Source organism: Malaclemys terrapin, chromosome 11 (assembly GCF_027887155.1).
Source record: "Malaclemys terrapin pileata isolate rMalTer1 chromosome 11, rMalTer1.hap1, whole genome shotgun sequence".
NCBI classification, from domain to species: Eukaryota; Metazoa; Chordata; order Testudines; family Emydidae; genus Malaclemys; species Malaclemys terrapin.
Window position 1 is genome coordinate 61,778,649 of NC_071515.1, and position 27,639 is coordinate 61,806,287.

Sequence of the window (27,639 nt, forward strand, 5' to 3'; positions counted from 1 at the left end):
CGATAATCTTACAGGTAGCTCTACTAGGGTTTATGATGCGTTAGCGGTGGTGTTTGTTTAATTTTCCTACTCTGGACTCATATTCACCATGGTAACTGATAGGTACCTTTTATCTGATCTTTTGATAAAATTATAAATTACTGCAATTGTTCACATCACATGGTGTTTGTGTGACTGATTCCCCTGTTAACTTTGCACTCTGATCTTGTACTTCTCAAACTTTGCTTAGACTTAGGGCTTGTCTGTATGGAGTTACGTGCGTGGCAAGGTGGAGTGCAAATCTACAATGCACTAGCCTGCCGTTCACTAACTGACTGGAGAACAGCAGCAGATCAAAGCACACTACAGAACTTTAATGCACTGTAGCAGGGTCCACACATCCAGTTAGCATGTGGCAAGATAGTGCACTGTCCATTTACAACCCAGTCTGCTGTGCACTGTCTGTATGGACAAGCCCTAACAAATCTTCCCAGGAATGTCCTTGAAGAGAAATCCTTCTTACTTGAAGGGGCTAGGTTTTGCTTTATGTGTTTTGGTTTCCTAATACAGCTCTTAGAATATTTTGCCTTGGGTTCTATGTATCTCTTAGCCTTTATGTTCTTCTCCCCCTCCCCACTTTATTTATCTGTGACTGCAAGAACTGGGAAGCATGTTATCTGGATTCTATTTCTGACTGTGCCACATAGCCTCTGTGCCTCGATTTCTGCATCTGTCACATGGGGTGATAACTTCCTGCATTACAGGCATGTGGTGAGGCTAAGTTGCTGTTTGTAAACCATCTTGGGTAGAAGGCACTACAGCAGTTTCTGCAAAAGTACTTTGTATTGATGCAATCTGTAATATGATAGTATAGACCACAGCACAGTGCTAGTTGTATGGGTATGTGACTTCTAGCCAAGTTGATCCATGTGCAATGGAGTGCAGACAGTAACCTAGACAGAACACTTAAGCAGTGAAGACTAGACTTAAGGATACTGCTTGGAGGAGTATTTGAATTACTTGTATTAAGCTCCATCTATGTTAGTATTTGAGCTGAACTTTACCCAGGTATTAATCCAGCTGAAGTGTCATCTGTACTCTGGTTGTGGTATATGTGTGTGGACGTAAGAACCCCATTAAAATAGCAAATTTAGTATAGACAAGACCAAAAACATAGAGCAGAAGTTTTTTTGATGTTGAGGGTGCTGTTAAATGATTAAAAAAAAATTAATGGTGGTTAATCACAAAATAAATAAATAAAAAGTCACCACTAAACACAGTTTTAATCACAGTGTTAAACTATACTCGAAGACCATTTATTTAAATATTTTTGGGTGGTGGGGGAGTGTTACTTTCTTCAGCAAAGCACTCAGGAGCCTGAAGGCTTTTTTTCAGACAGCTCTCCCTATTTCCTGACCCCAGGTCAGCTGTGACCAGGTACATGGGGCAGACAGGGGAGGGACAGAAGGGGACACCCTGACATCCAGCAATGTTGTCAGGGTACAATGAGTACAGGGCACAGCAATGACTGTTTGCGTACAATACCATAAAACAGTTTAGGATACAGTTCTACTTAAAATTTGTCTTTAAATAAGTCATACATATGCTGAAATGGCTCCTCACCCAACTCCCATATATGGAAACTGAATACTACATATTTGGGGGAAAAGTGAGTAGTTACAAAGGGGATGTCAGAGGGGATTGGGAAAAAGTGTGTGTGGGGGAGTAGTCATATGGAGGGTCATGTGAGGCATGATTTCTACTTGCACCACTGGGGGAAGAAGGTGGTAGCAGCAGTGGAGCAGGGAGGAGAACTTCTGCCCTGAAGGCATCCTGCATTGCCCCCTGGAGCATGGTGCCCTGGTATGCAATTAATGTTCGTTTAAAAAAAAAAAAAAAAAAAAGGCATGGAAGGGACTCCTGTCCGGGAGCAGGCGAGCCGCTTGCACACCCTAGCACAACCAGGGACAGCTGCGGGTGAGCCTGGTGACCGCCCCCGTGGGGGGAGGTGGTACAGCCACACAGGAGCTGCGCGATTCCTGGCCCGGCAGTGACCCAACCTGCTGCTGAGTAGCGCCCTGCAGCTCCGCGGACACGGATTTATACCCGCACTCACGGCTATACCGTTTGTACCCGTGCAGGGCTCTAGCCGGGAAGCCGCCTCGCTTACCCTGGAGGACGAGAGAGACCCAAGGCGAGCGCCCCCCCCCCCCGAGCCTATCCCAGAGCGGGGGGCACCGCGCCCAGCCTGTGGACCCCGGACTCGCTCCGGAAAGGAACGTCACGCGGCCTGGCACCACGCGGCCATAGGTCACGGTCCGGGCAGTGCAGCGACGTGAGAATTAGACCCTACAGGGGCAACTGCCGCCTAGGCAGGCTGCCGCGCTTCCGGCTGTGGCGCCCGGAGCCAGGCACACGTTAGGCGCGGGGCTCACCAGGGGCAGGGGCGGGGGCAGGGGCGGGGCCTCCCGCAGGGGAAGCAACGCGACGTTCCAGCGTCACCCACTGAAATGTGGCCCGCTGGCGCCGCCGCCACAACGGAGGGGCAGCTGGGACAAACTTGAGCGGTTCCCGTTTAAGTTGACGTGAGGGGGTTCAGCGCGGCACAGTGCCGGCAGGTGCCGCTTGTCGCCGGCCCAGCTCACAAGCCTGGAATCACAGAAACGTCGGACTGGAAGGGACCTCCGGCCTCTTCGAGCGATTAGCAACCGAAGAAAGGGGGCGCCAGCACTGCGCATGCGGAGCCGGTGCTGCCTGCGGTGCTCAATCACATTCCGCAGCAGAGGCGGGGCTGTTGTTTCACGGTCTCTTCATTTGCCGTCCGCCGACTCGCCGCCCTCCCCTTTAAATGCCACCTCCCCTTTGATATCGCCGCCTTCTTTCTGCGGCCGTGTCGGGTTTGGCGGGAAAATCTTGCCGGGGAACATTCGGAAGAGGCGGGGCGCGGATAGAGGCGCCCGCTGATTGGTTGGGGGTGGCGCCCGCTAGCCACGTGGGCTTTGTCCGCAGCGCGCGAGTTGCTCCTGTAGCCCTTGTCCTGGACCGGTGGCGGCGGGAAGGCTGAGCGCGAGCCATGGACCTAGCGACCGGGGATGCGGGGGCCGCGCACCAGCAGCTCCGCGATGAGGTGGCGGAGAAGTGCCAGAAGCTGTTCCAGGACTTCCTGGAGGAGTAAGTGCCCCCGGGCAACGGCAGCTGTGCGCCCCCGGCTGGACGCTGTCCCGGGGCGGGGGCAGCAGGGCCCTTACCTGCACCGGCTGCGCTCCCCCCTCCCCCCATGGCGGGGATGCTCCCTGCAGGAGCCGAGAGGAATTGGCGGGGGACGGGGCGCACCTTGCGGCTGCTCTGAGGTGCACGACCCGGCCGTGACCCGGCTTCGGGAGAGGCACCTTCTTTACTCGGCAGCCTCCTCAGCCCTGTCTCCCCGGCCGCGCGCCGTTGTGCGGTGGGTACCCACGCCCGGAGGCCTCCCCAGCGCCTGTAACTCGGTCTGTTAAAACCACGGACGCTGTGGGGAGGAACGTCCTGTCCCGTCGGGGTCCGGGCGGAAGAGACCTGGGTCGGTGCGACTGCTTGACGGGGGCTGAAGTCTCTCGGCATCTCCCTGCCCTGATGCTGCCTCTCCTAGTTATAATCCTACACACCTGAGTTTGTTTGCAACTGGTTGGGGTCCGTTATGTTTGACCTGAGGGGGAGGGTGTCTTCCCTCTGGTTTACTTCTGTTAAAGCAAAGTATAATCCCAGATGGTTGACAAATTAATAAATTGTTAGACCGTTATATGAGATTTCCCTTGTATCTTACTCACTTGTACTTTGCTTTGTGCATTTTGGATAGCTGTGCACAGAAGATGCTAACACCTGACAGAAATCAGCCTTTATTTTGTACCCTCGGTTTCTTGTATGATCATGCACATGTGACACAAAGGTTACTGTTAGCAAGACTGGCAAATCGTTTTGGCCTAGATTTGAACTGCATTTAAATTTGGTGCTCCATAATATCTCATTGTCGTGAATAGTGAGTCTCTTCTAAGGCTTGTGAGAGAGAATGTGGGTCTCCCTTGGGTTATTTGAATTTTTCCAAAGAGAGCCTTTCTTCCAAGTCATTGACAGAAATTTTTGTGCAGTAACTGTTAATGAAACTTTGTGCGGTGTGGTTGAAGGTTCCTTCATCTCTTGGTTGCTTAAGTTTCATTTTTCACATTTGAAGTTCAGATTAGTCCTCTAAGGGGTCTTCAATCAAAAACCAAGGCTGTCACATGGTGCTATTCCTCATATAATCTGTAACAATCATAAAGAAATAAAACACATTTTACCTGTGCAGATCATTGTTAAACTATAAATAAAATGCTGTCTGGGGAACCAGGTATCTGAAATACAGATCCAGTTGTATTAATTCATGTTGAAATTGCCATTTGTGGATCAGTGGACAAAGGGGTAGGAGAAAACTTGTATTTGGCAGTGACATTTGCAAGTGCTAGTGGTATATGGCCTTTTTCTCCTACCCCCTTTACACAGGGCACTGAAGACCTGTATTCAGTTGCTGTTTGGTATACAGTACTGCAAAACTTTCCCCTTGAAATGCTGTCCCTTTCAGATTCCAGAACAGTGATGGGGAAGTCAAATACTTACATGATGCTGAAGAGCTAATCCGCCCAGAGAGGAACACATTAATTGTGAGCTTTGTGGATTTGGAGCAGTTCAATCAGCAGCTCTCTACCACTGTCCAGGAGGAGTTTTACAGGTAAGGCTCACCTGAGAACTGGACAACATGACTTGGATATAACAGTTAAAAACATTTCCCCCCATTACATTGGGACTTTCTGCTGACTGGCCCCATTACTAGCTCTGCCCACTTCAGGTGCTGTGTTCAGAACTATCACCGAACATGAGGCAAATAGGCAATTGCATTTGTGCTGTGGGGAAAAGTAGATGGACAATATGGAAATACTAAATGAATCCAGCCATCAAAGTATTTTACTTTATTGAGCCAGTTGCTGTTTTCTAGTCTCAATATCTGTTTCAGGCTAAGCTTGACCCAGAAGACTTAGGACTTGTCTACACTGGCACTTTACAGAGCTGCAACTTTCTTGCTTGGGGGGTGTGAAAAAACACCCCCCTGAGCGCTGCAATTTTCATCACTGTAAAGTGCCAGTGTAGACAGTGCACCATCGCTGGTAGCTGTGCTCCCAGTGCTGGTAGCTGTTCCCCTCGTGGAGATGGGGTTTTTTTTATAGCGGTGGGAGAGCTCTCTCCCAGCACTATGCCGTGACTACACAAGCCACGTTAAAGACATGAAGTGAAGACGTGCCCTTAGTGAAATAAGCTTTACTCAACTCCCGTTTTTAGAATGAAAAGCAAAAATGTGTTATCACACAATATTTCATATTTGGCATATTTATACTTGCTTACATGTATCCTGGCATACTATAAGCCAAAGATTACACATATATGAGGGAGGCCTTTGACTGGTTGTAAAGGGAAAAGGAGTTGTGTAACTTTTGTAAAATGTGAAATTCTTTCCTGTATTTCAGAGTTTATCCTTATCTGTGTCGAGCAGTGAAGACTTTTGCCAGAGACCATGGAAATGTTCCTCCAAACAAAGACTTTTATGTTGCATTCCAAGATCTACCTACCAGACACAAGTAAGATATAATATATATATATATATATATATTTTTAATAGTTGAAACACATCGAGCTGGACTAAGCAGACATAGGATAAAGAAGATCTGACAACAATAAACACATGACATAGCGATGACAATTTGAATAAATTAATAGATTCCAAAGCCAGAAAGGGACCATTGTGATCATCTAGTCTGTCCTCCTGTGTAACACGGGCCAAATAACTTAGCTAAAATAATTCCTAGAGCATATCTTTTAGAAAAACATCTAGTCTTCCTCAGAAAGCCCTCCGTCGCTTGTAAATAGACAAGCCTTCTGTAACTTGTCTATTTTAAAATCGGTTTAAAACATGTTTTTTTTTCCAAAACATAACTCTCATACCTTTGTAATGCTGACTTCAACCTTAGAAATCATCTAAATTATGTTCTTTATCACAGATAATTTTAGAAACACAGAGTAAACGAACAAGTTTCATTAATGCTAAGCATGATATGTTGGTGCGATACTGAATGCTCTTAACGACCCCAGTTAAGTAAAGCACTTAAGCATGTGTTTAGATTCCATTGTATTACTTAAGATAAATATCTACTTAAGTTCTAAGTGCTTAAGTATTTTGCTGAAATGGGGCATAAAACTGTGGAATGCCAGGTCACCTAGGAATTGAATGGCTATTAATCTGATATTTTTAACAGAATTCGAGAGTTGACATCGGCCAGAATTGGCTCTTTGATGCGTATTAGTGGACAGGTGGTACGTACCCATCCAGTTCATCCAGAGCTTGTAAGTGGAACCTTCCTGTGTCTAGACTGTCAGACAGTGATAAAAGATGTGGAGCAGCAATTTAAATATACACAGCCAAACATCTGCAGAAATCCAGTCTGTGCCAATAGAAGGAGATTCCTGCTGGACACAAACAAATCAAGATTTGTTGACTTTCAAAAGGTATTTCCATGGCTTCCCTAGAACTTTGTTGGGTGTATGTGTTAATGATGTCTGCATATTTAGAAGGTGCTACTGCCACTAGTTCACATTAAATCTTGATGATATGGAGTCAGATATTTTGCAATCCTAACACAAGGCACTTGAACTTATAAGTGGCTGTTTTCTATCTCCAGAAGATGTATTTTTAAGTGTTTGAAGTTACAGATGAGACTTAAGCAATTTTCAGACTTGAGATGCTTTATTCTTCTATAAATAAAATGCACACATTTTAAGGCAGGAGACCTTCAATACCAGTTTCCCATAATAAGCAAGGTAAAATTGTTCTATACAAATATTATGCTAACGTTTTTTTCTGTCCACCTAAAATAGAGTTTAACAGTTATTAACTTTGGTTATGACTGAGTTATATTAATATGGAGTGGTTCAGATAAGCAGAGCCAACCCATTGTATCAGGCTATTAAAAAACAGTAGCCTTCATCTCTTTCTATGCTGAAACACTTAATTTTTTTTAAACATGGTTCAATGAGAATGCTATTTTGAACTTCAAATTTATTTTGTTTTGTTACTAGAGTGTGTAAAAATTGGTGGATTTTTTTGAAAGAATAAAACATTGGATTTTTTTTTTTAATTTAAATGTTTTTTGTTTTGTTACATTTTTTTCTTTTAAAAAAATAAAACCTAATACAAAATATGTTAAGGCCTACATTTATAATCTCTCAAAACATCTTAAATGAAAAATAAATATGCTGTTTTGTGTTTAATTACATTCCAGCTACTGTCCTAATGCAGTTTGACACAAATCATGAAGAAAAAATTATGTAATAAATAAGCAATATATAATTCACTGTTTTCTAACATACTAAAAATGCACATGAATAAGAATCTGAAAATATTAAGCTTTATAATTGCTTAAATCAATGTATATTGTTATAACGTACCCTCCTAGGAAGCAAAAAGATGTACCAAATCTAGTGTAAAGGCTCTATTTAGTTGTAAATCAACATTATTTTTCTATATTAACCAATGTGAATATTTTCTTTCTTTTGAAAATAACTGAAGTACAAATGGAAAAGTTGATTAAAATCTACTTAAATTGAGGCTTTCCACTTGCCGATTTAAATTGCCTTGATTTTAAATTCATCCACCCTTTTTTTTACAATCTTTACTGTATAGATAGGGCCTAAATTAACTTATGCACTCCTTTTGAGGAAGAAAAAGATTGAGCTCTTTAAGTCTGTCACTGCAAAGCATTTTCCCCAGCCCTCAAATCATTTTTGTGACTCTTCTTTGCACCCTGTCCAATTTTTCCAGCATCCTTAATCCTCTGCTCCAGTAGGACATTTTAAATAGTCACCTTTCTTTATTTAAAAGGAAGTGGCATGATTTTGTTATGAATGAAGCTTCCAGAGGGCAAATGCCATTTCCCCACATGTTAGCTATAAGAAGTTTAGAAATACAGGTACTTTAAATTGCTAAAATTGGAACTTGTCAGTTTCAGCAGAACATTTACTATTCTCTTCCTCTTTAGGTTCGCATTCAGGAGACGCAGGCTGAACTGCCTCGAGGAAGCATTCCTCGCAGTGTAGAAGTGATCCTGCGTGCTGAAGCGGTAGAATCAGCCCAGGCTGGTGACAAGTGTGACTTCACAGGATCGCTGATTGTTGTGCCTGATGTAGCTCAGTTATCCACCCCAGGTACACAGCTGTCTGTAAAAAGTGACTTAAGCTGTCCTGTGTGCATACTTGAAACAAAATTAAGACTCTTGTTCATATGGCAGGTGTGCGTGCAGAAACTGGTTCCCGTGTCAGTGGTACAGAGGGTTATGAAACTGAAGGAATCAGAGGACTTCGTGCTCTGGGAGTCAGAGATTTGTCCTATAAACTAGTCTTCCTAGCATGTTATGTTGCTCCAACAAATCCACGGGTAAGTATTTAAAGAAAATAGACTTAAAGCTCTGGCTTGAAGACGGTGGCTTTTTTGCCTCTCCTAGAGTGTGAGGCTTCAGTTCATATCTGTTTATGATTTTGCCCTGGATCTGATGTGTTGCAATTGTTATATTCCTCTTCCATCTTGGTTTATGTAGCAAAGTCTCTCTTCCCATGTTCTTACTGTGACAGGGTCTGTCAGACCTTTTCTGCCCCCTGCTAGACACATCAGTGCTCTGACACTTCCTGCCCAAGGAAAACCACTCAGTTTAAGCAAATCAACAAGATAGGCCTCCAGAGGCCTAGAACAGCCAAAAGGAAATACTGACCAATCAAAAACCAGCAGGCTGTTTAAGAAGGCGTGCCTGCTTTTGCTCAGGGGCAGAGCTGGGTGAGACTGGACAGAGGAGGAACTCCTCAGGGATAAGCCAGATCTCAGGTTCACATCAGGGCCTTGCCCTAACCGCTGCAACTAAGCATGTACATTTTAAGGTTGCCTTTTTTCCTCTTTGTCTAAAGGTACAGACAACCGAAACTTGAGTTGCTTACTTGTTACTTATCGTTTAGAGACTGATACCAAGTTTGCAACACAGGCTGCCCTGTGCCAAGCGGCAGCCAAGCCTTGCAGACTCTGGCAGGGAGCTCGTGCAGTATCATGCTTGGGCCTGAAAGGGTTACTAGAGAGCCGCCCCGCCTCCCACACTTATACTTCAGAGGTGTAACTATCTGGCCCACTGTAGAGTTTTAAAATAAGAAGGTAGTAAATGACTCATCTCCTTCTATCCAGTCATACATCTTGACCCGTCTCTCCCCACATCTCCATCTCCTGGGTATCTTACGGTCATCTTAAATATGACATGAACAATACCAAGCTCCTGATCTTGAAATTGTGGATCTTTGGGTGCTCCCATAATACAAATAGTTTTAAAAATTGTTTTTAGTTCATCTGTGGCTAAGTTTTAGCGTCACATGAGTTATGATGCATAATTTCACCAGCAACTTGACATCTGCATAGGCATAAAGAATATTTGAATCCTTCCTAAATTTGCTGGAAGCAGAAGTATCCTTACTCTAGTATTAGTGATATGCTTTCCATTTGCAATTAATTTTAATAGAGAATTAAAAGGACAATTTTAGCACAAACTCTAACCCCTTTCACTACTGAATTCTCTTTTGCTATGTGCAAAATGCTGCATGTGGCTCCATTGCTTTGGGAATGAAGGGGCTCAGTGGTATTACTGGAAAAGAAAAGGATGTTCCAAATGTACTTTTTCCATGGAAATCAAAAAAGTAACTTAAATTCCTCAATTTTTGATTTCCCGGTTAAACAAGCCCCCATGCTTCTGTAGAGATCCCAACAGGCTACACTGAACAGAAACCTTATTTGTCTTTTCCATGCTAAACTTGCGTGATTTCAAGTCCGTAGTTTTCTTTTTCTCCCCCCTCCCCCCCCCCATAGCTGCCATACTTTGGATTTGTATCATGTTACCTCACTCTTACTTTCTTATTTGTATTTAGTTTGGTGGGAAAGAGCTCAGAGATGAGGAACAGACTGCAGAGAGCATTAAAAACCAGATGTCTGTAAAGGAATGGGAAAAGGTGTTTGAAATGAGCCAGGATAAAAACCTTTACCACAATCTCTGTACCAGCCTCTTCCCTACTGTACATGGTAAGAGTCCAGCTGTTATGGCAGGGTGAGCCGATTGCATTCTTGATAGTATCCGCTACTGCTATTCAGGCATGTGTTGGGACAGGTCGAAGACATGTAACTAATATCTCAAATCCTCCTGTCTAGTTTTTATAGTGCTCTATAAGAGGTTGGGTTTTTATTTAATATTTTGGAATGAACTGCAATCAGAACAGTAATTTCCATCACGGGGTGACCTGTTTATTTCTAGTTGTTCAGTAAACCCTACAGCCTAGCAATTGGATGCAAACTTTGTCTGGTATAAAAACATCCAAGGGGTAGGACTTCACCTATCTCTGTTCTCAATGGAGTGTATGAAATACTGTTCAGACAATAGCTGCAATTTGATAATAAACCATTTTGACACTGGCTCAGAATAGTTGCTTGTGAACTCACTTAGGTCCCCCTGTCTTTCTGAAGAAGTTGATCAGCTAAATTTCTGTCTAAAGATTTGAGGCTGCTATAGTGCCAAGAAAATCAGCTTCCTTGTAATTTGCTCTACCTTGAAATTGCATCAAGCATATAAATGCTGTTTCCAGTGCATGTTGTTCAAATACATGAGATTTTAAAATTCCGTTGGGCTGAATTTTTATCTACACAAAGTGTAACATCCCAAAGCTGCATTATGGGCCTTCACTGGAACTTCTCTTTATGGTGCAGGTAATGATGAAGTGAAACGAGGGATTCTACTGATGCTCTTTGGAGGAGTTCCTAAGACAACTGCAGAAGGCACTTCATTGCGTGGGGACATCAACGTTTGCATTGTTGGAGATCCAAGTACAGCCAAGAGTCAGTTTCTCAAGTAAGCATCTCTTTAAAATCCAGCACTTAAATGTTGCCATTTGTAACCAGAGCTAGGAGTGTATGTTGGGAGAAAGTTGTAAAGCACTTAATGAATATGGGAAGGCAATGCATTTGCCTCCTAAGCTAGTACTTTGATATGTGTATTCAAGAACTTTAAGGAGCACTGTCAAGTAGTTAAGAGTTAATCTTGTAAGGCTTAAAATATTTCTCCTCCTTCAGGTTTTACTGTATCCCAGAGAATAAAAAAAAAAATCTTTGAGTCAAGTCCTACTTGAGGTGTATCTGTACAGTATATTTGTTCAGCCTTAAGTCAGGTAAAGAGGAATAAGTTATTTGAGCACCTGTTTCCAGAACCATGCAAACACCACTGAATATGGTGTTTACAGAAGTAAACAATAAACTCCGTTGGCTACATTGTAAGAACAATGTTGTGGTGGTGACATTAGATGCCAAAAATGAACTGGTGCTTGACAAATCTGGTAACAAGTGTTGCTTTTGACAGAATTTGAGTAATAAATGCAGTATATTTTTATATCCCTTTACAGCAGAAATAAGTACTACGCTTTACCATGGTTCATACTACCCATTTTTAGAAAATAAACAAGTAAATTTATTATATTGTTTAATATTTGGTAAATTAAAACATCAGATATGACATGATGCATTATTTTTATGGGGTTTCCACTCGCAGCATAGTCTAAAGGAATGAGCATAGATTTTGGAATAGGAAGAATTAAATTCTAATTTCAGCTCTACACTGACTTGTGATGAGGCCTTTGACCAGTTGTTAAACATATCTGTGTTTTCCCTCCACCTGTAAGATTTGTATACTTTACTTCTGAGGTCCAGTAGGTATTTTTAGAGGCTTAATGTTTGCATAGCACTCAGAACATGTTGGGAAAGTAACTGAAATATTTCACTGATGGATTGTATTTAGTAAGGAACAGCCTATCCTAAATTCTCAATTACTGAGAGACAATCTACACTCACTGCTATATTTGCTTTCCGCAAGCTACTCTTACTATAACCTTTTGAGAGATGTACCTGAATATTTAGATGCTAATATCTAAACTGTATCGTTACAGTTATTAACCTAAATTTGGGATATTGCAGATTATGTACTTTACCAGAGATCAGCAACCCTTGCCACGCGGCCCGCTAGGATAAGCACCCTGGTGGGCCAGGCCGGTTTGTTTACCTGCTGCATCCGCAGGTTCAGCTGATCGCGGCTCCCCCTGGTGACGGTTCACTGCTCCAGGCCAACGGGGGTGGCGGGAAGCGGCAGCCAGCATATCCTTGGGCCTGATAGAGTGGTAGAAGGCATCACTGTGTAACAGTTCTTGTATCCGCACCTCCTGCAACATTTCTAATAAAAGTGGATAGTTAGTGCAGACTAATCACTTATTGGTACCTCTCTCCAACAGACATGTGGAGGAATTCAGTCCACGTGCTGTGTACACCAGTGGGAAAGCCTCCAGTGCTGCTGGTCTAACAGCTGCTGTAGTGAAAGATGAGGAGTCTCATGAATTTGTCATCGAAGCAGGAGCCCTGATGTTGGCAGATAATGTAAGTCCACTAACTAAAATTTGAAGCGGCATTTAAGAATAGTAGGGTTCCAGTATTCCCTGTATTGTTTTGATTCACTGTATACAATTTTGCAAAAGTTTTGTCTTTTTTGATCTAGCTGCTGTTGAAGTTGGATGATCTTATTTATTTACTCTTGTTTTAGGGGGTTTGTTGCATTGATGAATTTGACAAAATGGATATACGAGATCAAGTTGCCATTCATGAAGCAATGGAGCAACAGACTATATCCATAACAAAAGCAGGAGTTAAGGTAACTTGCACCATTCCTTGCAGAGTTTGCATGTGTATCTGTGTATTTGTAACATTTATGTTTAATTACAGGTTACTTAACCTTTCTGAACCTCACTTTCCCGTATCTGTAAAACTAAGAAACTTATCTTGAATGCATTGAGCCTTATATAATAATTAAAAAGTGCCTGCTGCAGTATTTCAGATACTACTATCTTAACTGTTAAAACTATGACCTTTAATGTGAACTGTATATCAGGGCAAAGTACTAGTTAGCCAAAACTCTTTTGTGACATCATTTCTACTGCTTTTGTTGTGCTGCTGCTGTCAGTAGAGGTTCCCTCTAAATCAGTAGGGATATTGCAAAGTAAGTGGCTGCATTAGCAGACAGATGCCTAAATTCTATACCTACCAATTGGAAGAGAAGCCATAACTTGTTGCATTTCTTTAGTAAGTGGCACTGACAAGTCACATATTAAGGCTTTGGTAATTTTTTCTTCTTGCATTGTCAGGCTACTCTGAATGCCAGGACCTCCATTTTGGCTGCAGCAAACCCAGTTGGTGGGCGCTATGACAGATCAAAATCTCTGAAACAGAACATAAATCTGTCAGCTCCCATCATGTCCAGATTTGATCTCTTCTTCATTCTTGTGGATGAATGCAATGAGGTAAGTGCAGGGGCAGTAGCTGTCAGGAACCTTTTCCTCTCTCTCTCTCTCTCTCTCTCTCTCTGCATTCTACAGAATTACAAGGCTGGAAATACAAATCAACTGTACAAATTATGCTGATTTAAGATGTTGACCTTTAAAATTTCTAGTAGTTTGATTTAACTTGTGCTTTGGCTGGTCACTGAAGCTGTGACTGCTGCTGATAGTCCACATGGTATTTGCTTTGGTGTGCTGAGACCACAGCTTACCATATTGTCTGTTTCTCCTTGTACTCCCCTGTCAGTCTGTCTATCCATCTTTTATCTGTTATCTTAGACAGCCTTATACCCCATAGAATTTGCAGTCTTTTTGCTTTTTTTTTTTTTTTTACTCTGTCTAATACAATGGGGTTCCTATCAGTGACTGTGGCTCTTAGCCTCTATACAGGGGTAGGCAACCTATGGCACGCAAGCTGATTTTCAGTGGCACTCACACTGTCCGAGTCCTGGCCATAGGTCTGGGGGGCTCTGCATTTTATTTTAATTTTAAATGAAGCTTCTTAAACATTTTAAACTTATTTTCTTTACATACAACAATAGTTTAGTTATATATTATAGACTTATAGAAAGAGACCTTCTAAAAATCTTAAAATGTATTACTGTCACGCGAAACCTTAAATTAGAGTGAATAAATGAAGACTCAGCACACCATTTCTGAAAAGTTGCCGACCCCTGCTCTATGATAATACAAATAATAAGAAAATGAGATGTAGAAAGTGATGCCTTTCTCTGTACCCCTTCCCTAAGATTGACTCTCTAACAGGCATTGAGTTGATGGAACACACAAAAAGTAGTCTGAGATGAAGGAAAAGAGAATTTAGAATTCCCTCACTGCCAAGTTCCAGATTCTACCACTTGTTTGGCTAAGACACTAGTCATAAAGTAAAGTTCCAAGAAGTCATGGCCAGTCTTATTTGGGTTTTTTACTACCTTTTCCATCTCTTTAAAACTGTTTATGCCACAGCACACCACTGGAAACATTGAGTTTTGATAGTTTTGCTTCTGGAAAAAGTAGCTGTGACATCAAAGGCACGAATGGGGGAGCAAGAAGTGAAGGAACAATGTCCCTTTTGTGTGTTAAGTTGATGATGGCTTCACTGCTATATGAGAATGATCTAACAAAGCAATGACTTCTTAGGTTACGGATTATGCCATTGCCAGGCGCATAGTGGATCTGCATTCCAGAATAGAAGAATCTGTTGATCGTGTGTATTCACTAGATGATATCAGAAGGTACCTGCTATTTGCAAGACAGTTTAAACCGAAGGTAACTATACTTTTTATATTTTATCTTAGCATACAGGTCTAAAGAAGTTACTACTCTGCTTAATGCTTTCTTTGTGCAGACAGAAAGTAAATCAGTGAACTGATCCCATAGTATAGCAGTTAATTAAGCTGTGGTGTGGAAGCTTGGAATATTTTGGATCCACTTGCTCTCCTTGTAAATGCCAGAGCTCCCGACAGCACAGTTGAGATTGGATTTAAAAACTTGAGCTGAGTGTCTGTCAGTACCAAAAGCAAATGAAGAGCTTCATCATGTTTAATTCATATCTCTGGGTGTGGGAGAATCATCATTGCCTCAACAGTATCTGGTAATCTGTAGTTTAGAGACTTGTTGCTTAATCGAGCAACTGCATTGAACAACTTTTTTGTTTTGAAAGGTTACTGCACATAGAAAAATGTAAATTGAACATAACTGAAGCAAATTCTTTGTTTATCCAAATTATAATTTAAAAGTGGCTTTTAGAAATATGCAGTGGAACTTTCAGAAGTTCCACTAATGGAGGCAGTATACTTATGTCAGTTCATTGTGAACAAATGTAACATCTTATTTCAATCAGATTTCTAAAGAGTCAGAGGACTTCATAGTTGAGCAGTATAAACGATTACGTCAACGGGATGGCTCTGGAGTTACGAAGTCCTCCTGGAGAATCACAGTACGACAACTGGAGAGCATGATTCGACTGTCTGAAGCTATGGCCCGAATGCACTGTTGTGATGAGGTAACACATAGCTTTAAAAAAAAATTGTAAACAGCTACATAAAAGCAATTAGCATTTTGGTTTTGAAAGTTGACAGTGATACTCTGAATTTGCTTTTTCCTGGCCATTTTCTTCCCCAGCTTAAAATAAGGTCTCTGATTCAGCCAGTACTCAGTTGTATGGCATGTCAGCTCCTCTTTCATGCTGCTGCTGCCTTGTTCTCCCATATTTAAAAAAAATCTCTAGGTGTGTGGGTGGGGAGGTGGGTACATTGTGGCTCACATTTCCAAAGTTAACTGAGATGTGTGTGATCTACCCGATTGGATATTAATTCATGTGCTCAGCAATATTAATGTACATGTTCCCTGCTCATCAAAACATGTAAGGAAGGAGAAGTATAATATTATGAAGATCTACACAATCTACTGAGGTACAGCTCCATTGGCATTGTGATTGAGTGGGCTTGGGAGATGCTGCCACCCTTTTCCACCCCCAATCAAGAAGGAGCCAAGCAGAGCCCAGCAGGGCATCTAAGCCTCACTGACGGATTGCCAAATATAAGGAGCCCAGCAGAGCCTATGGGTGTATTTGAACTCAGTGAGGGGGAGCCAAGACCAGGGAACCCAGAGAACTTGCATGATCCTATTTATGCAGTTGTTCAGATCTACTGAATGTGGTTTCTTGCATGGATGGGATTTGGAAAACTTCACTGCCTTTTTTTCATAATCTAATCCCAGTTTAAAAACCCATCTGCTTCAGTGTGAATATAGGATTAACATGATTTTACCTATTACTGTTTGAATTTGACACATTTTGTTCTAAACTATATGATATCCAAAAAATATCAGCTAGTTATGTTCTAAAGATGCTTGTCAGGTCAGATTTTGGCTAAGTTTAGTTTTAAAAACAAACCTTGCAGCATGTAGTCGGGCCAATGAAGACGATTCTAGTTAACTTCTTTCTGGTTCCCAGGGGTACACACTTCAATTATAAACATAAACATTCTTGAATAGTGTTGCCAGTCAAACATTACAGCATTGTGTTGTTTTATTGGAAGCCTGAAAGTGAAACAAGCAAGTTTAAATTTTCATTGTTCAAGTAGTGTGCAAAAAACCCACTAGTGAATAGTAAAAATGTCACTTCCTAAGAAAAGGCTAGGATTATCTGTAATTTAGGTAATGTTGCTTTGTTGTGTTAAGGATCGATGTCCCATCAAAAGTCATTAAGTGACTTTATAAAAATGTCATTGTGGGACTCTATGTTCTCTATTTATGTGGGCTCAGTTTGAACAAAACCTTTTTTCTGATTGCCAGCCCTGAAAACTCACCATCAGCACGCTATTTATTCCTCAGTAATCCTATGCAAATTTTCTGAAAGTCACGAGGTGTCAGAGGGCATAGTTTGGCCTTCAGAATCCTTATAGTTTATGGCAATTGCATGAGAGAGAACCAACCTTGGTTGTCAGCTGAGGGTAAGTTTCTGGGGCTGGCAAAAAAAATAAAATTCTACTTTTGATATAGGATTAGTGAGATGTGACTATGGAGCCCTCTGCAATGCCATTCTTAGTCACTTCTCAGGGTAGAATCACAATCTGAAGTACAATTCTTAAGTTCTGAACACATGAATATGTTTTGCAAATCTACCAGGTTCATCCAAAACATGTGAAGGAAGCATTCAGGTTATTAAACAAATCTATCATCAGAGTTGAGACTCCAGATGTCAATTTAGACCAAGATGACGAACAGCAAATGGAGGATCAGGAGGCTGAGGATGGAGTCAACGGTAAGTCACTTGCTGAAAAGTTTCTGGCTTTGCTTGTGAATGGGAGGAGGGACTTTCCAATGTTTAGTGCTTAATTGTTTGACAGAAGTGCATCTATTCTTTTGTTTCCTGCTTCAACCTCTGTCCCTACTTTCTCATGCTCTAGAGGCTTGAGTAGGGGATTGTACTTAACTCTGCCACTGTCTTGCTGTGATCTTGGGAAAGTCACACTGCTTCAGCTTCCAGATCAGCGTAACGATGCTAATTACATGAAGTTTAAACTTTATTCATAAAATATGTTGATACAGGTGGTGCAGATGCTCCAGCAGGTGTCAACGGCCTTGTGAATGGGATCAGTGACCACTCTGAGGATACAAATAAAGATGCAGCCCCCAAAGCTTCCCTGAAACTTGGCTTCTCTGAATACCGCCGAATCTCTAACCTCATTGTGCTGCACCTCAGGAAAGCAGAAGAAGGTAAGAACTAATTTAAAAACTGTAAAGTGAATGGGCTACATCATCACAGATGCTCTTTGGTTATATTGCAGTGCAGGGCTACAACTCTGATCTGGAATTTGTCAGCAACAACATAGCTGGTTTGTGTAACAAACTTAGTTTGAGTCCAATTCCACATTCGCGGCATTGGCCCATTGCCATTCAGATCAATGAAGCCATAATGCCAAATTCAGTATCATTCCAGCATGACTTTAAGACAGCAGAATGAAAGGGCTTCCCCAGTGACCTCAATGCTCGTTATAAGAAAGATTGAACCAATACTAGAAAATTACAAACAGTTTGTCAATGTGGTATGTATCGTGTGTCGAAGACTGCAGAATAAATTATTTGCCAGGACTAACATCTGAGTTATTGGATCGGTACACACAATAAAAGCAGAAGTTCAAAGCAGACCCATTCACTGAGGATATCATCGCAACTGGCAAAGAACTGGTCTCTGTACTAAAGGAGGAAAAACAGCAGTAAAGGCAGAATCTCATTGAGAGTATGGACATGACCCACAGCAGGAAGAAAGCATAACCACCCAAGGAAGGCAAAGCAACGTTTCCTAGAAAATGGTAGGGCACTGAACAAACAACCTAAGATGCAGCTTAAGTGGCAAGAAGAGTAGGAGACTTTTTTGTATACTGAATTAACCTCCAGAATTAACGCCCTTAAGAATGGCAAAGCTGATGGCCTAATCAGTGTTCATACTGAACAAATCAAACGATTTGGACCAGCAATAAAGAACTGGTTAATTAAGTTGTCCAGATACATAGAAAGTATCCAAGATCTGGCAACAAGCATGTGTTGTGGCACTCCTGAAGCTGTGGAAGGACACAGCGGAGCTGAAGAACTTCAGACCTATATCACTACTATGTCATCTCCACAAACTGTAAGAGCACTGTAACACTGCCTGTCACAACTTGTTGAAAAGGACCTAATCCTAGAGCAAACTGGATTCCTCCCAGGCAAGTCATGCACCTGTCAAATGCTGAACATCACTTGATACATTGAAGATGGCTTTGAAAATGGTATGATAACAGGGTCAACAAACACAGCACCTACCAGCAGCATATGACACAGTAAATCACAGAAGGCGCCTCACTAAAATATACCTGATGAAAGGTCACCAACTTCTACAACTCATAGTGTCTACTAGAGAACCAATGTTTTTACTTCAAACAACACAGGAAGTGGAGCCTATGGTGGCAACAGAAAAACTGCCTACCAAAAGGGAGCATACTCTCCTCAATACTTCTCCGCATCTATGTGAATGATCAACTCAGAGCTGGTGCTAGGCATAAGCAGACTGAGCAATTGCTTAGGGCCCGAGCAGCTCAAGGGCTATTAGCTTTTTATTATGTGTTGTGTGGGGCAAAAATGCATCTCCTTAAGGCCCGCAGTGGGCTAGCACCGCCTCTGGATCAACTGGCAAAAGAAGTTTTCTCTTGCCGACGACCTAGGTGTCTCTGCCCAAGCCACGGCTCTTGCCCAGATCAAAACTACGCAAACATCAGCACTGTCCGGGCTCTGTCTGTTACACTGAGAATCAAGTGCATGCCACCGCAGCCAAAATGTAAGTCCTTCTCTTCCATTTTTGGAATCGTGAGGCCAATAGACAACTCAGCATCATCAGGAATGGGATATCACTTGCCCACTGCTGGAATCCTGTCTACTGTGGAGTGACGCCAGGCTGCATTCTCTCTTTCAAGGCACAGGTGGAAAAGACAAAAGGCAAAATTGGCTCCCAGAACAATATGCTCAGAAAGCTTGCTAATTGCAGGGATGGTTCCCCATTTTGAATTCTAAGAGCCACTGCACTTGCACCTCACTATTTGAGGGCCGAATACACATGTCCGCTGTGGGAAAGATTGGCTCACGCAAAGCAACTGGATCCTGTACGGAATGACAGCTTCCGCTACATCACAAGATGTCTAAAACCAACAAACATGAACAACCTTTATGTGCTTGCTGGAGTTGCTCCACCAGATATCAGGAGAGTGGTCACAAGCAAAATTGAATGATTGACCGGTTGAAGATACCAGAGGTCCGCTACATGGTGACACATGGCCTCCCTAGCAGCAACAGAACTGCTTAAAAAATCAGCAACAGCTACACAACTGGAAATGTAGCGCACAATGCTCAAAATACTCGACAAAGATGTCAAAATGCACATTGATGTTGCCGAACACCTTCCTGCAGGTACCGAGAGAGATTGATAGACCTGGAGATGTTTAAAGAGTCTCCAAGCAAGAGATGGAAGGCCAATATGTAGAAATATGCAGAAGTGGGGCTATGCTAATGACCCAGATACATGTGACTTCAGTGAAACACACACCATCTGTTGGTCTGCCAGCTTTTGGAGGAACCATGCATCATGGAAGATCTTACCAGGGCTATAGATCAAGCCATATTATGTGCCCAACGCTGGAGAAATCTATGATTGTGGTAAAAGGACACAAGAAGAATATCCCCTCGGACAGTACAACCCATTCAGAAACCAAGTTCACACAAATCCCATGAAGAAACTTCTCTTTGGGTTCATTAATACCCAGTCAGCTAAACCAAAGAATGTTGGTTTGAAAGTTGGGAGAAGGGCAACAGGGTTTGTTTTAATGAATTGGGTCGGGGGCCCTTTTTCACAGCACCATGGATCCACAGTATGTCAGCTGAAATGAGGTCACTGCTAGGGTGAAACGTGGCAGCTGTTTGACAATAATATAGCAATCCTACAGAAAAAATTAAGATTGGAAGTAAAGATTGCAATATCCAGTTAAAGCTGCAAAAGTGGTTTAGGTAGACAGAATGTGCAGTTATTACAGAAGACGCTAGCGTCTTCCTCTTTGGGCAGAACAGTAATGCTTTCGTTTCGTTGGCTTTACTTGGAGGAAACTAGACAGCGCTGCTTGCCACTCTTCTTACGTTTTGAATCTTCTAGCTGGTGTTTTTGCCAGACAGCTTATTTAGTTTGTGAGCTGCATGGATGGATAGAAATGAGTGCTTCAATTCTCGGTCTAAATGTGACTCCAATGTGATTGTGACATGTCATCTGTCATCAGACACCTCTCATTTCCTGGGAAATCAAAACTCCTTGATACAAACAATCTGACAGGTTATTTTGGGCTTTTCTTTTCAACATTGTAAATGTTATACTAAGCCTTCTCTTTGACAGTTTGATTAGTATTCTCCTGCTGCTGTATGTTTATGCAATCTGGGGATTGGCATTGTAACTAGAATAATCTAGGTTTCTTTTTTCCTTGCAGAAGAGGATGATTCCTCATTAAAGAAGAGTGATCTTATTAATTGGTACTTAAAGGAAATTGAATCAGAAATAGAGTCTGAAGAAGAGCTTATAAATAGAAAGAAGATCATAGAGAGAGTCATTCATCGACTTACACACTATGTATGTATGCAGTTGCGTGGATATTTAAAAGGGTTTTTAGCTTATAAATGGTTTTTTTGATACATTTGACAAGTTAGGAACATACAGTATCTCTGTGCGCAGGCACCAATAATTGGTGCTGTATAAATACCTAGATATCTTTCTGTTAAAACTCCGGTCATGGAAGGAATGTCACAATTACAGGCTGGAAAAGGGGTGAGTGGGTGTGAGTGAACGTCAGGCATTACATACTTTCCTTTTCCAAGTATTAATAGATTTCCTTTGTCCTGCTGAATTGGAAACAAGAAGTGGTTAATAGCAGGCTGTGATACTCCCTAAAACTTTTCATGGACTTCAGTTTCTAGGGCTGTTATTTTTCTTGTAGTGACTTTGAGGCATTCAGTAAACAATGTGAGCCTCCTGAGGAATGGAACTTTCCCCTTTCTTTTGCCCATGTAGCTGAAATATTCTTGTGATCAGGGTTCCAGGGTGGGCCAGGCTGAGATTGCTCGGCTAGAGCAAACTGCAAAGAATGGGGCAGATAATCCCCAAAACTGGTGGTTATTCTGATACTTAGATTCACCAAGCCAGCAACAAAATAGCTTTCCCAATACCTTACTGGTTTACCCAGAAGCCGGAAATAAAGTTGTCTTAAAGCAACCCAGCCTTGAGCTCCTACCCAGACAGCCAAGTCAAATACAGGATTACTGAAAGTCTTACTCATCATATAAAAAGTTGTACTAATCCCGAAGGACCAGACACATTACCCACCAGGTCAAAGAATATTTCAGATCTTAACAAGAATTGGCTATAAGCATGTCTTTGCGTAACTAAACTAAAGTTTATTAAAAAAGTAGAGAGTGAGTATTGGTTAAAAGATCATTATACATACAGACATAAATAGAGTCCTTAGGTCAATTTCATAGTAGAGAAGGTGAGCTTTAGAGTTACAAAGAGTTTTCAGAATTAGTTCCATAGGTCACCAATATAAGGGTGACCCACTCTGGAGCTAGGGACCTCAGCCTTGCGACTCAAACGTTCCCTTACGAAGCTTAAGCAGATCTGAGATAACAGGATCAGGGTCCAAGACCTCTTTTTATAGTTCTCTGACAGGCTATCAATAGCCTCTTGACAGCAGGCATTCCTTGGGTGAAGAACAGTGGCTTTAAAGTAACCTATTTTCCTATGTATACACAGGTAACTAGTTGCATGCATCAGCATGAGGTAATTATCCATTAAGCAGTTGAGAAACAGTTTACTACATACTTCAATGAGAAATATAGTCAATTACGTTCTTACACCCAACTTCTATCTAAATGTTAATATTCCCTTTTGATCTCTGAATCAATAGATATAGTAACAGACAGGAACTGTTTCTTACATGGTTAACATCTAACAAGGTTTAAGTAAACATACAAAATTAGTATTACCTCTAATTCTCTAACAATATGGGTTTGCATTTCAAAGCTCTAGTCTATGTGGCTGTGTTAGCTATTTATAAGGAATAGCCCTATTTACCATTTTATATACTTTTCTAATATGTCTTTAAAGGTTGAATTTAGGTCATTTAGCTTGCTAGTTGCTTTCTGGCTCAATGTCACAGTCCTCACTCCTGAGTTTAGGTCTCTGCCATGGTGGTGTAACTCGCTCTCTGGAAATTAGATTCTCTGTATCTCTTTTCTCTCTGTATTAAAACGAAAGCTGCCAGAGGAATGCTGAGAAGTCAGTTTTAATCAAAAGCCTAACGAGAAAGTACTCCTTGGTTGATACTTGGCAAGAAATGCTGCTTCTCACTATGGCAATGTTTGGGTCAGGCAAGTCTACTACTTAAAACAGTGTACAAATGTTGCTAAATTGGCTTGCTATGTAAATTCTACAGTGCCAAGAGTTACTGTTTTTAGGGTTTATCTACTTTGGGAGGGTAACTATTCCTGACTAAATAGATTAAGCTAATTTGATATAAGGCACTCTTCTTCTGGAATAGTCCATCCTCAAGGCAAATCCTAAAGGGACGTAACCTCCTTGCAGATCAAATGCCATCCAGATTAATCTCCAGCAAGAAATGGGTTGGCTGTTCAGTCTCTCTGTCATTGGCAATCTTATTGTGCCAACTGAAGTTTTTGGTGACTATGTGATTGCCAGCCGTGTAAGGGCATTCCATGGTAAATGGACTTTGTAATTTGTTGGTCTTCCATGCTAATAATATATCCGTACCAAGAAAGCTGTCAAAACTGAACCAGTGCTGATGAAGGTAGTTGCTGGGTTTGGCTATGAATATCCTCATTGCTGATTTTGTCCTGCCACTTGATATGGAGCAACTGACCAAGACTATGAGAAAAGACAACATCGGTCCAGTGCTCTTCAGCTTTCCTTATTGCCTATTCCTAGTTTTGCTGCCATACAAAAGAGTTGGTATAACTGTAGGCCTGTAGATACACAGCTTTGTAGAAACCTTGTTGTCACAATGTCTCCATAGAGGCCGTTTAAGGGCCTGGAATATGGCAGCAACTGCTGCTGTATGAGCATCCACATCTTGTGAATATCTTCCATATGGTCTGTGATGCATCCTTAGTATTTGACCGTTGCCACCTACTCCAATATCGTGACTAGGCAGGTTAGTACTGAGCTAGTGGTAGTCAGGAGCTGGAGGCTGATAATGGCTGGGGACTTGGTTTTGTCCATATTAATAACAAGGCCAGTGCATGTTGCTTTGTGCCTGACCAGATAAGCATCATCTGCAGTGATTCACCAACAAAACAATGTCATCAGCATATTCAGGGTTTTGAAAACAAAATGGTATTCATCCTAATGTCACCAACAGCTGCCTTTTCATGAGCTGAACATGCCTGGAGGGTGTTTATACTGCAGCTGACCACCTAAAACAATCTGGTCAATTATCCTTGTAGCTGAAATGGCTAAGAGCTTGTCCCAGCTGCTGAGGCAAAAATGACCAATGAATCCCTGTGAAAAGGCAAACCTAGTATTCTGGAATGAGTGTGTCCACAAATGGAGTAAATCAAGAATAGTTCATTTGCTTTAAATTCACACTGTACCTTATTCCATATTAATGTTCATGATTCCAGATTAATAAAATTCTGATTTAGATTGGATTTAGATCCCTATAGCTGGCTTGCTGAGACTTTTAAGGGGTGAAATAGTGCTATGGACTAGTAAATGGACACTTGTAATGGTGGCATGTAGTATACAAATTTCAGGCCTGATTTTCACTTACACTACTCTGGTAGTGTAAAAGAGGCCTCTTAAAGTGGATACATTTGCCCACTTCAAGGCATCTTTACAGAGTCAGAATAGTGTAAAGTGTCTTAGGGCAGGTCTACACTGGAACTGAAAGGGTGATTAGGGTTGGAAGAGACCTGAGGAGGTCATCTAGTCCAACCCCCTGCTCCACATCCTTGTCCACATCCTTTCTGTAGTTGGGGGCCCAAAACTGGACTCAATACTCCAGCTTAGGTAAGCCTATCCACATTGGCTTTAATCTAGATATCACATCTTAAAAATAGCAGTGAAGATGTGGCGGCACAGGCTTCAGTGTCTTATTGACACCCAAATGGTTCATCAGCAGAGTTGGAACCCTTAGTTTTTCCACCCTGATCTCAGCCATTTCAGCTAATGGAATAACTGATAACAAGAATAGGTTGTCATCCTCTGTGTGGACCAGCATTAGAGAGGGATGAGAGACACACTTTGCCAGTGGCTTTCACAGCAATTTGCCAGCATCAACAAAATGGTGAGACTCTGGAATCTTGGGTTCCATTCCAGGCTCTGGAGGGAAGTGTGCTCTAGTCAGCACAGACTCTACTGCCCCATTCCCTCCAATCTGTCCAGTATATTCCTCACCCCTGACTCCTTGTACCAGTTCTGTTCTCCCCGTTTACCCAGTCTCAATCTGTGTGTCTCAGGCCCACCCAGTCCTGGTTCTCCTCTGACTCATCAGATCTGTCTCCCCTAATTCCAGGCTCCTCATGGATACCAGCTCAGTTTTTCTCTCACCTTACCTTCCAGCCCACCCCTAGTCCCACCAGGCTCCTTGTCATGATTTGGTATTTTTCCTGTTTTGGGTCTGGCTCTTGTCTCCTCTGCATTTGAGTCAGTTGACTTCTTCCTCCATACTGCCTGAGCACCAGGAATGGGGGCATTGAATTTACAGGAAGGGCAGGCTCCTTGCCCTCAGTTCCACTGCCTGGTTCCAACTCCGCTTGGAGCAGCCATTACAGGGAAAGTTCTGTTTTGACCCTGTGGCCCTGGACCGGATGGCGTGTGCTCAGTTGCTCTGTGAGGATGGCGCACGTGCAGTCCGGGCACATGTATGAGCTGTCCTCAGAAGATGGAAACTTTGGAGATTTTAGCTGCTAAAATCGAAGTCTTTACTGAGCATGTATGAACTGTGAATTTACTTCCCCTTTGTCCCCCCCCCCCCCCCCCCAAAAAAAAAATTATAATTTGGGCAGATTTTCCCAGGGACAGCAAAACCCACATCCCTAGCACCCAAATTTCAAGTCCCTACTCCAAAGTATGAGGGCACAAGAACTGTTCAAAGAAAAGGTTGCCAAAATGTTTTTACAGTAATAAAACAATGCATTTTCTGCCCTACACTCATTCTTGGGAGTAGTTGAACCATTTTGGCTGAAATTTTCAAAATAAAAATACATCTGAGACATACCGGCATGGAAAATTTCAGCTTAGATGGCTAAGGCTTGGTAGTGTTATAAACAATTTAAAACATTCTTATAAGGGAAAGTGTTGAGCAACTTTTAATAATGGGTGGTCCTATCTGCCCCGCCTGTAAGAAGGGTCAGCTGCTCTAAGAGGCAAAAAACAGGGAAAAACTACCAGAAGAAGAGAACTTGTGGAATCTGTTTCTCTGCAGGGAAGAATTGAAGCAGACAGCGTGCACAATGGAAGAGTGGGGAGAGAAGCTTGGGTAGCATGAGGACTAGGTGAAATAAGGAAGGGTATGCAGGATTAAAGGGGTAAAAGTAGCAGTGAACCACATCCTTGGTAGGAAGGCTGATTCGGTTGTTAGAGCACTAGGCTGTGGGAGACCTGGATTTAATTCCCTGCTCCACCACAATCCTCCTCTGACTCTTGGCAAGTTGCCTAGACCCAGATCCCCAGAAGTATTTAGGCATCAGACTCCTATTGAAATCTGTGTCTCAGTTACTCCATCTGTACTTGGATATCCTAGCAATGGGGGTGCCATATAAGTACCTAAGATAGAAACATGCGAAAGGGAGGTGAGGGAAAAGATGAAGTAAAGTGCAAAAGGGAGTTGACTTTTCTTTAAAAAAGAACAAACACTTACTGCATTAGAATTATCTTTCAAAAATAACTGTGTTCAATATTAAGGCTTTGTGTGAGTAAGGATTTTTTGTGTCTGTTTCAGGACCACATTCTAATAGAACTCACCCACACTGGGCTAAAAGGCTCCGCAGAAGGAGAGAGCTTTGATGAAGACCCATACCTGGTAGTTAACCCCAACTATCAGCTGGAAGACTAGGGGTTGTAACATACCATAGTAGGACTTAATTTGTTAATTGCATGTTGGAAATGCATTCTTTGTACATTGTTGCAATACTCACTGAATAGCTAAATTCTTAAATTTGTATGAACACTTTATTGTGGTGTGGAGCAGTACTCTTAGCAATACATGATTATTCATAGATATTCAGTATTCCTGGAATGTGGTTTTATATAAATGATACATTATATAATGTTTCTGAGTTTTTTTTGTTTTTAATGGCCCTCTTCCAAACAAGGCAAGGTAAGGCAACATGAAATCTCTTCAGCATGGAGCTATCCAGAAGCTTTTTTAACAGTGGGAAAATTTGCACCATTCTTCTCTAGTATCTGTTAGTGAGATTTTATGATGTAGATGTTTACAATTCTGTTTTTCCTATTAAATAAATACAAATTTGTTAAATGTCTGGATGTCTTGGAGGTTGGCTTTGTTCTGAGACTGGGTGCTGTTTCACTTACGAACTTTACTCTTACTCTGCTCTGCAAGCTGAAAATAATATAAATACTTGTATTTCAGACGAGCTTTTATCTTCACTGTCTAGCTGATGCTATTTGTAGAGGGTTTCTTTAAACCTTCCAATATCAGGTAATTAGAAAATCTGACTTTCACTTTATTTTAAGATATATTTTTCTTTGTTGCATGTTTAAAGTAAAACATTCAGAACAGAGACAGGTCCAAAATATGATGTTGCCTGATGAGGGCAGATAGTCTTGTTTTTGGTATACTCCCTGGTTTGTGAACTGGCATTAAAGTGCAGCCACAGGACGAACGTGGATTCTTAGGGTGTGGACTTTTGTGAATTAGTAACTAGATTTTTAACCTTCAGTCCTTCAATCAAATCTTAGGCTATTTTGCTCATGTAAAGTTGTGCAATGAGAGCCTCCTGATATATGCTAAAAAAGGCAAAGAAAATCACAAATGTGAGCAACTGTTAATTTTTACTCTTCTTGTTTAGCTTTGTCTTCAAAAGAAGTAAAGATAAAGTCACAATGAG

The 27,639-nt window shown here is 41.8% G+C and overlaps 1 protein-coding gene across 1 annotated transcript; it reads left to right on the plus strand.

Annotated features, from left to right (window-relative positions):
• Window positions 1-2,470: 2,470 nt before the first annotated feature.
• On the plus strand, window positions 2,471-27,051 carry MCM6 (minichromosome maintenance complex component 6). Its single transcript, XM_054044706.1, has 17 exons — window positions 2,471-3,150; window positions 4,574-4,720; window positions 5,511-5,621; window positions 6,297-6,546; window positions 8,076-8,241; window positions 8,325-8,470; window positions 9,991-10,141; window positions 10,820-10,961; window positions 12,388-12,529; window positions 12,693-12,800; window positions 13,291-13,446; window positions 14,623-14,751; window positions 15,326-15,487; window positions 17,113-17,248; window positions 17,536-17,703; window positions 20,988-21,127; window positions 26,511-27,051. The coding sequence occupies exons 1-17, from the start codon at window positions 3,053-3,055 to the stop codon at window positions 26,622-26,624; spliced, it is 2,466 nt and encodes an 821-aa protein (XP_053900681.1). The 5' UTR covers window positions 2,471-3,052; the 3' UTR covers window positions 26,625-27,051.
• The last annotated feature ends 588 nt before the right edge of the window (window positions 27,052-27,639 follow it).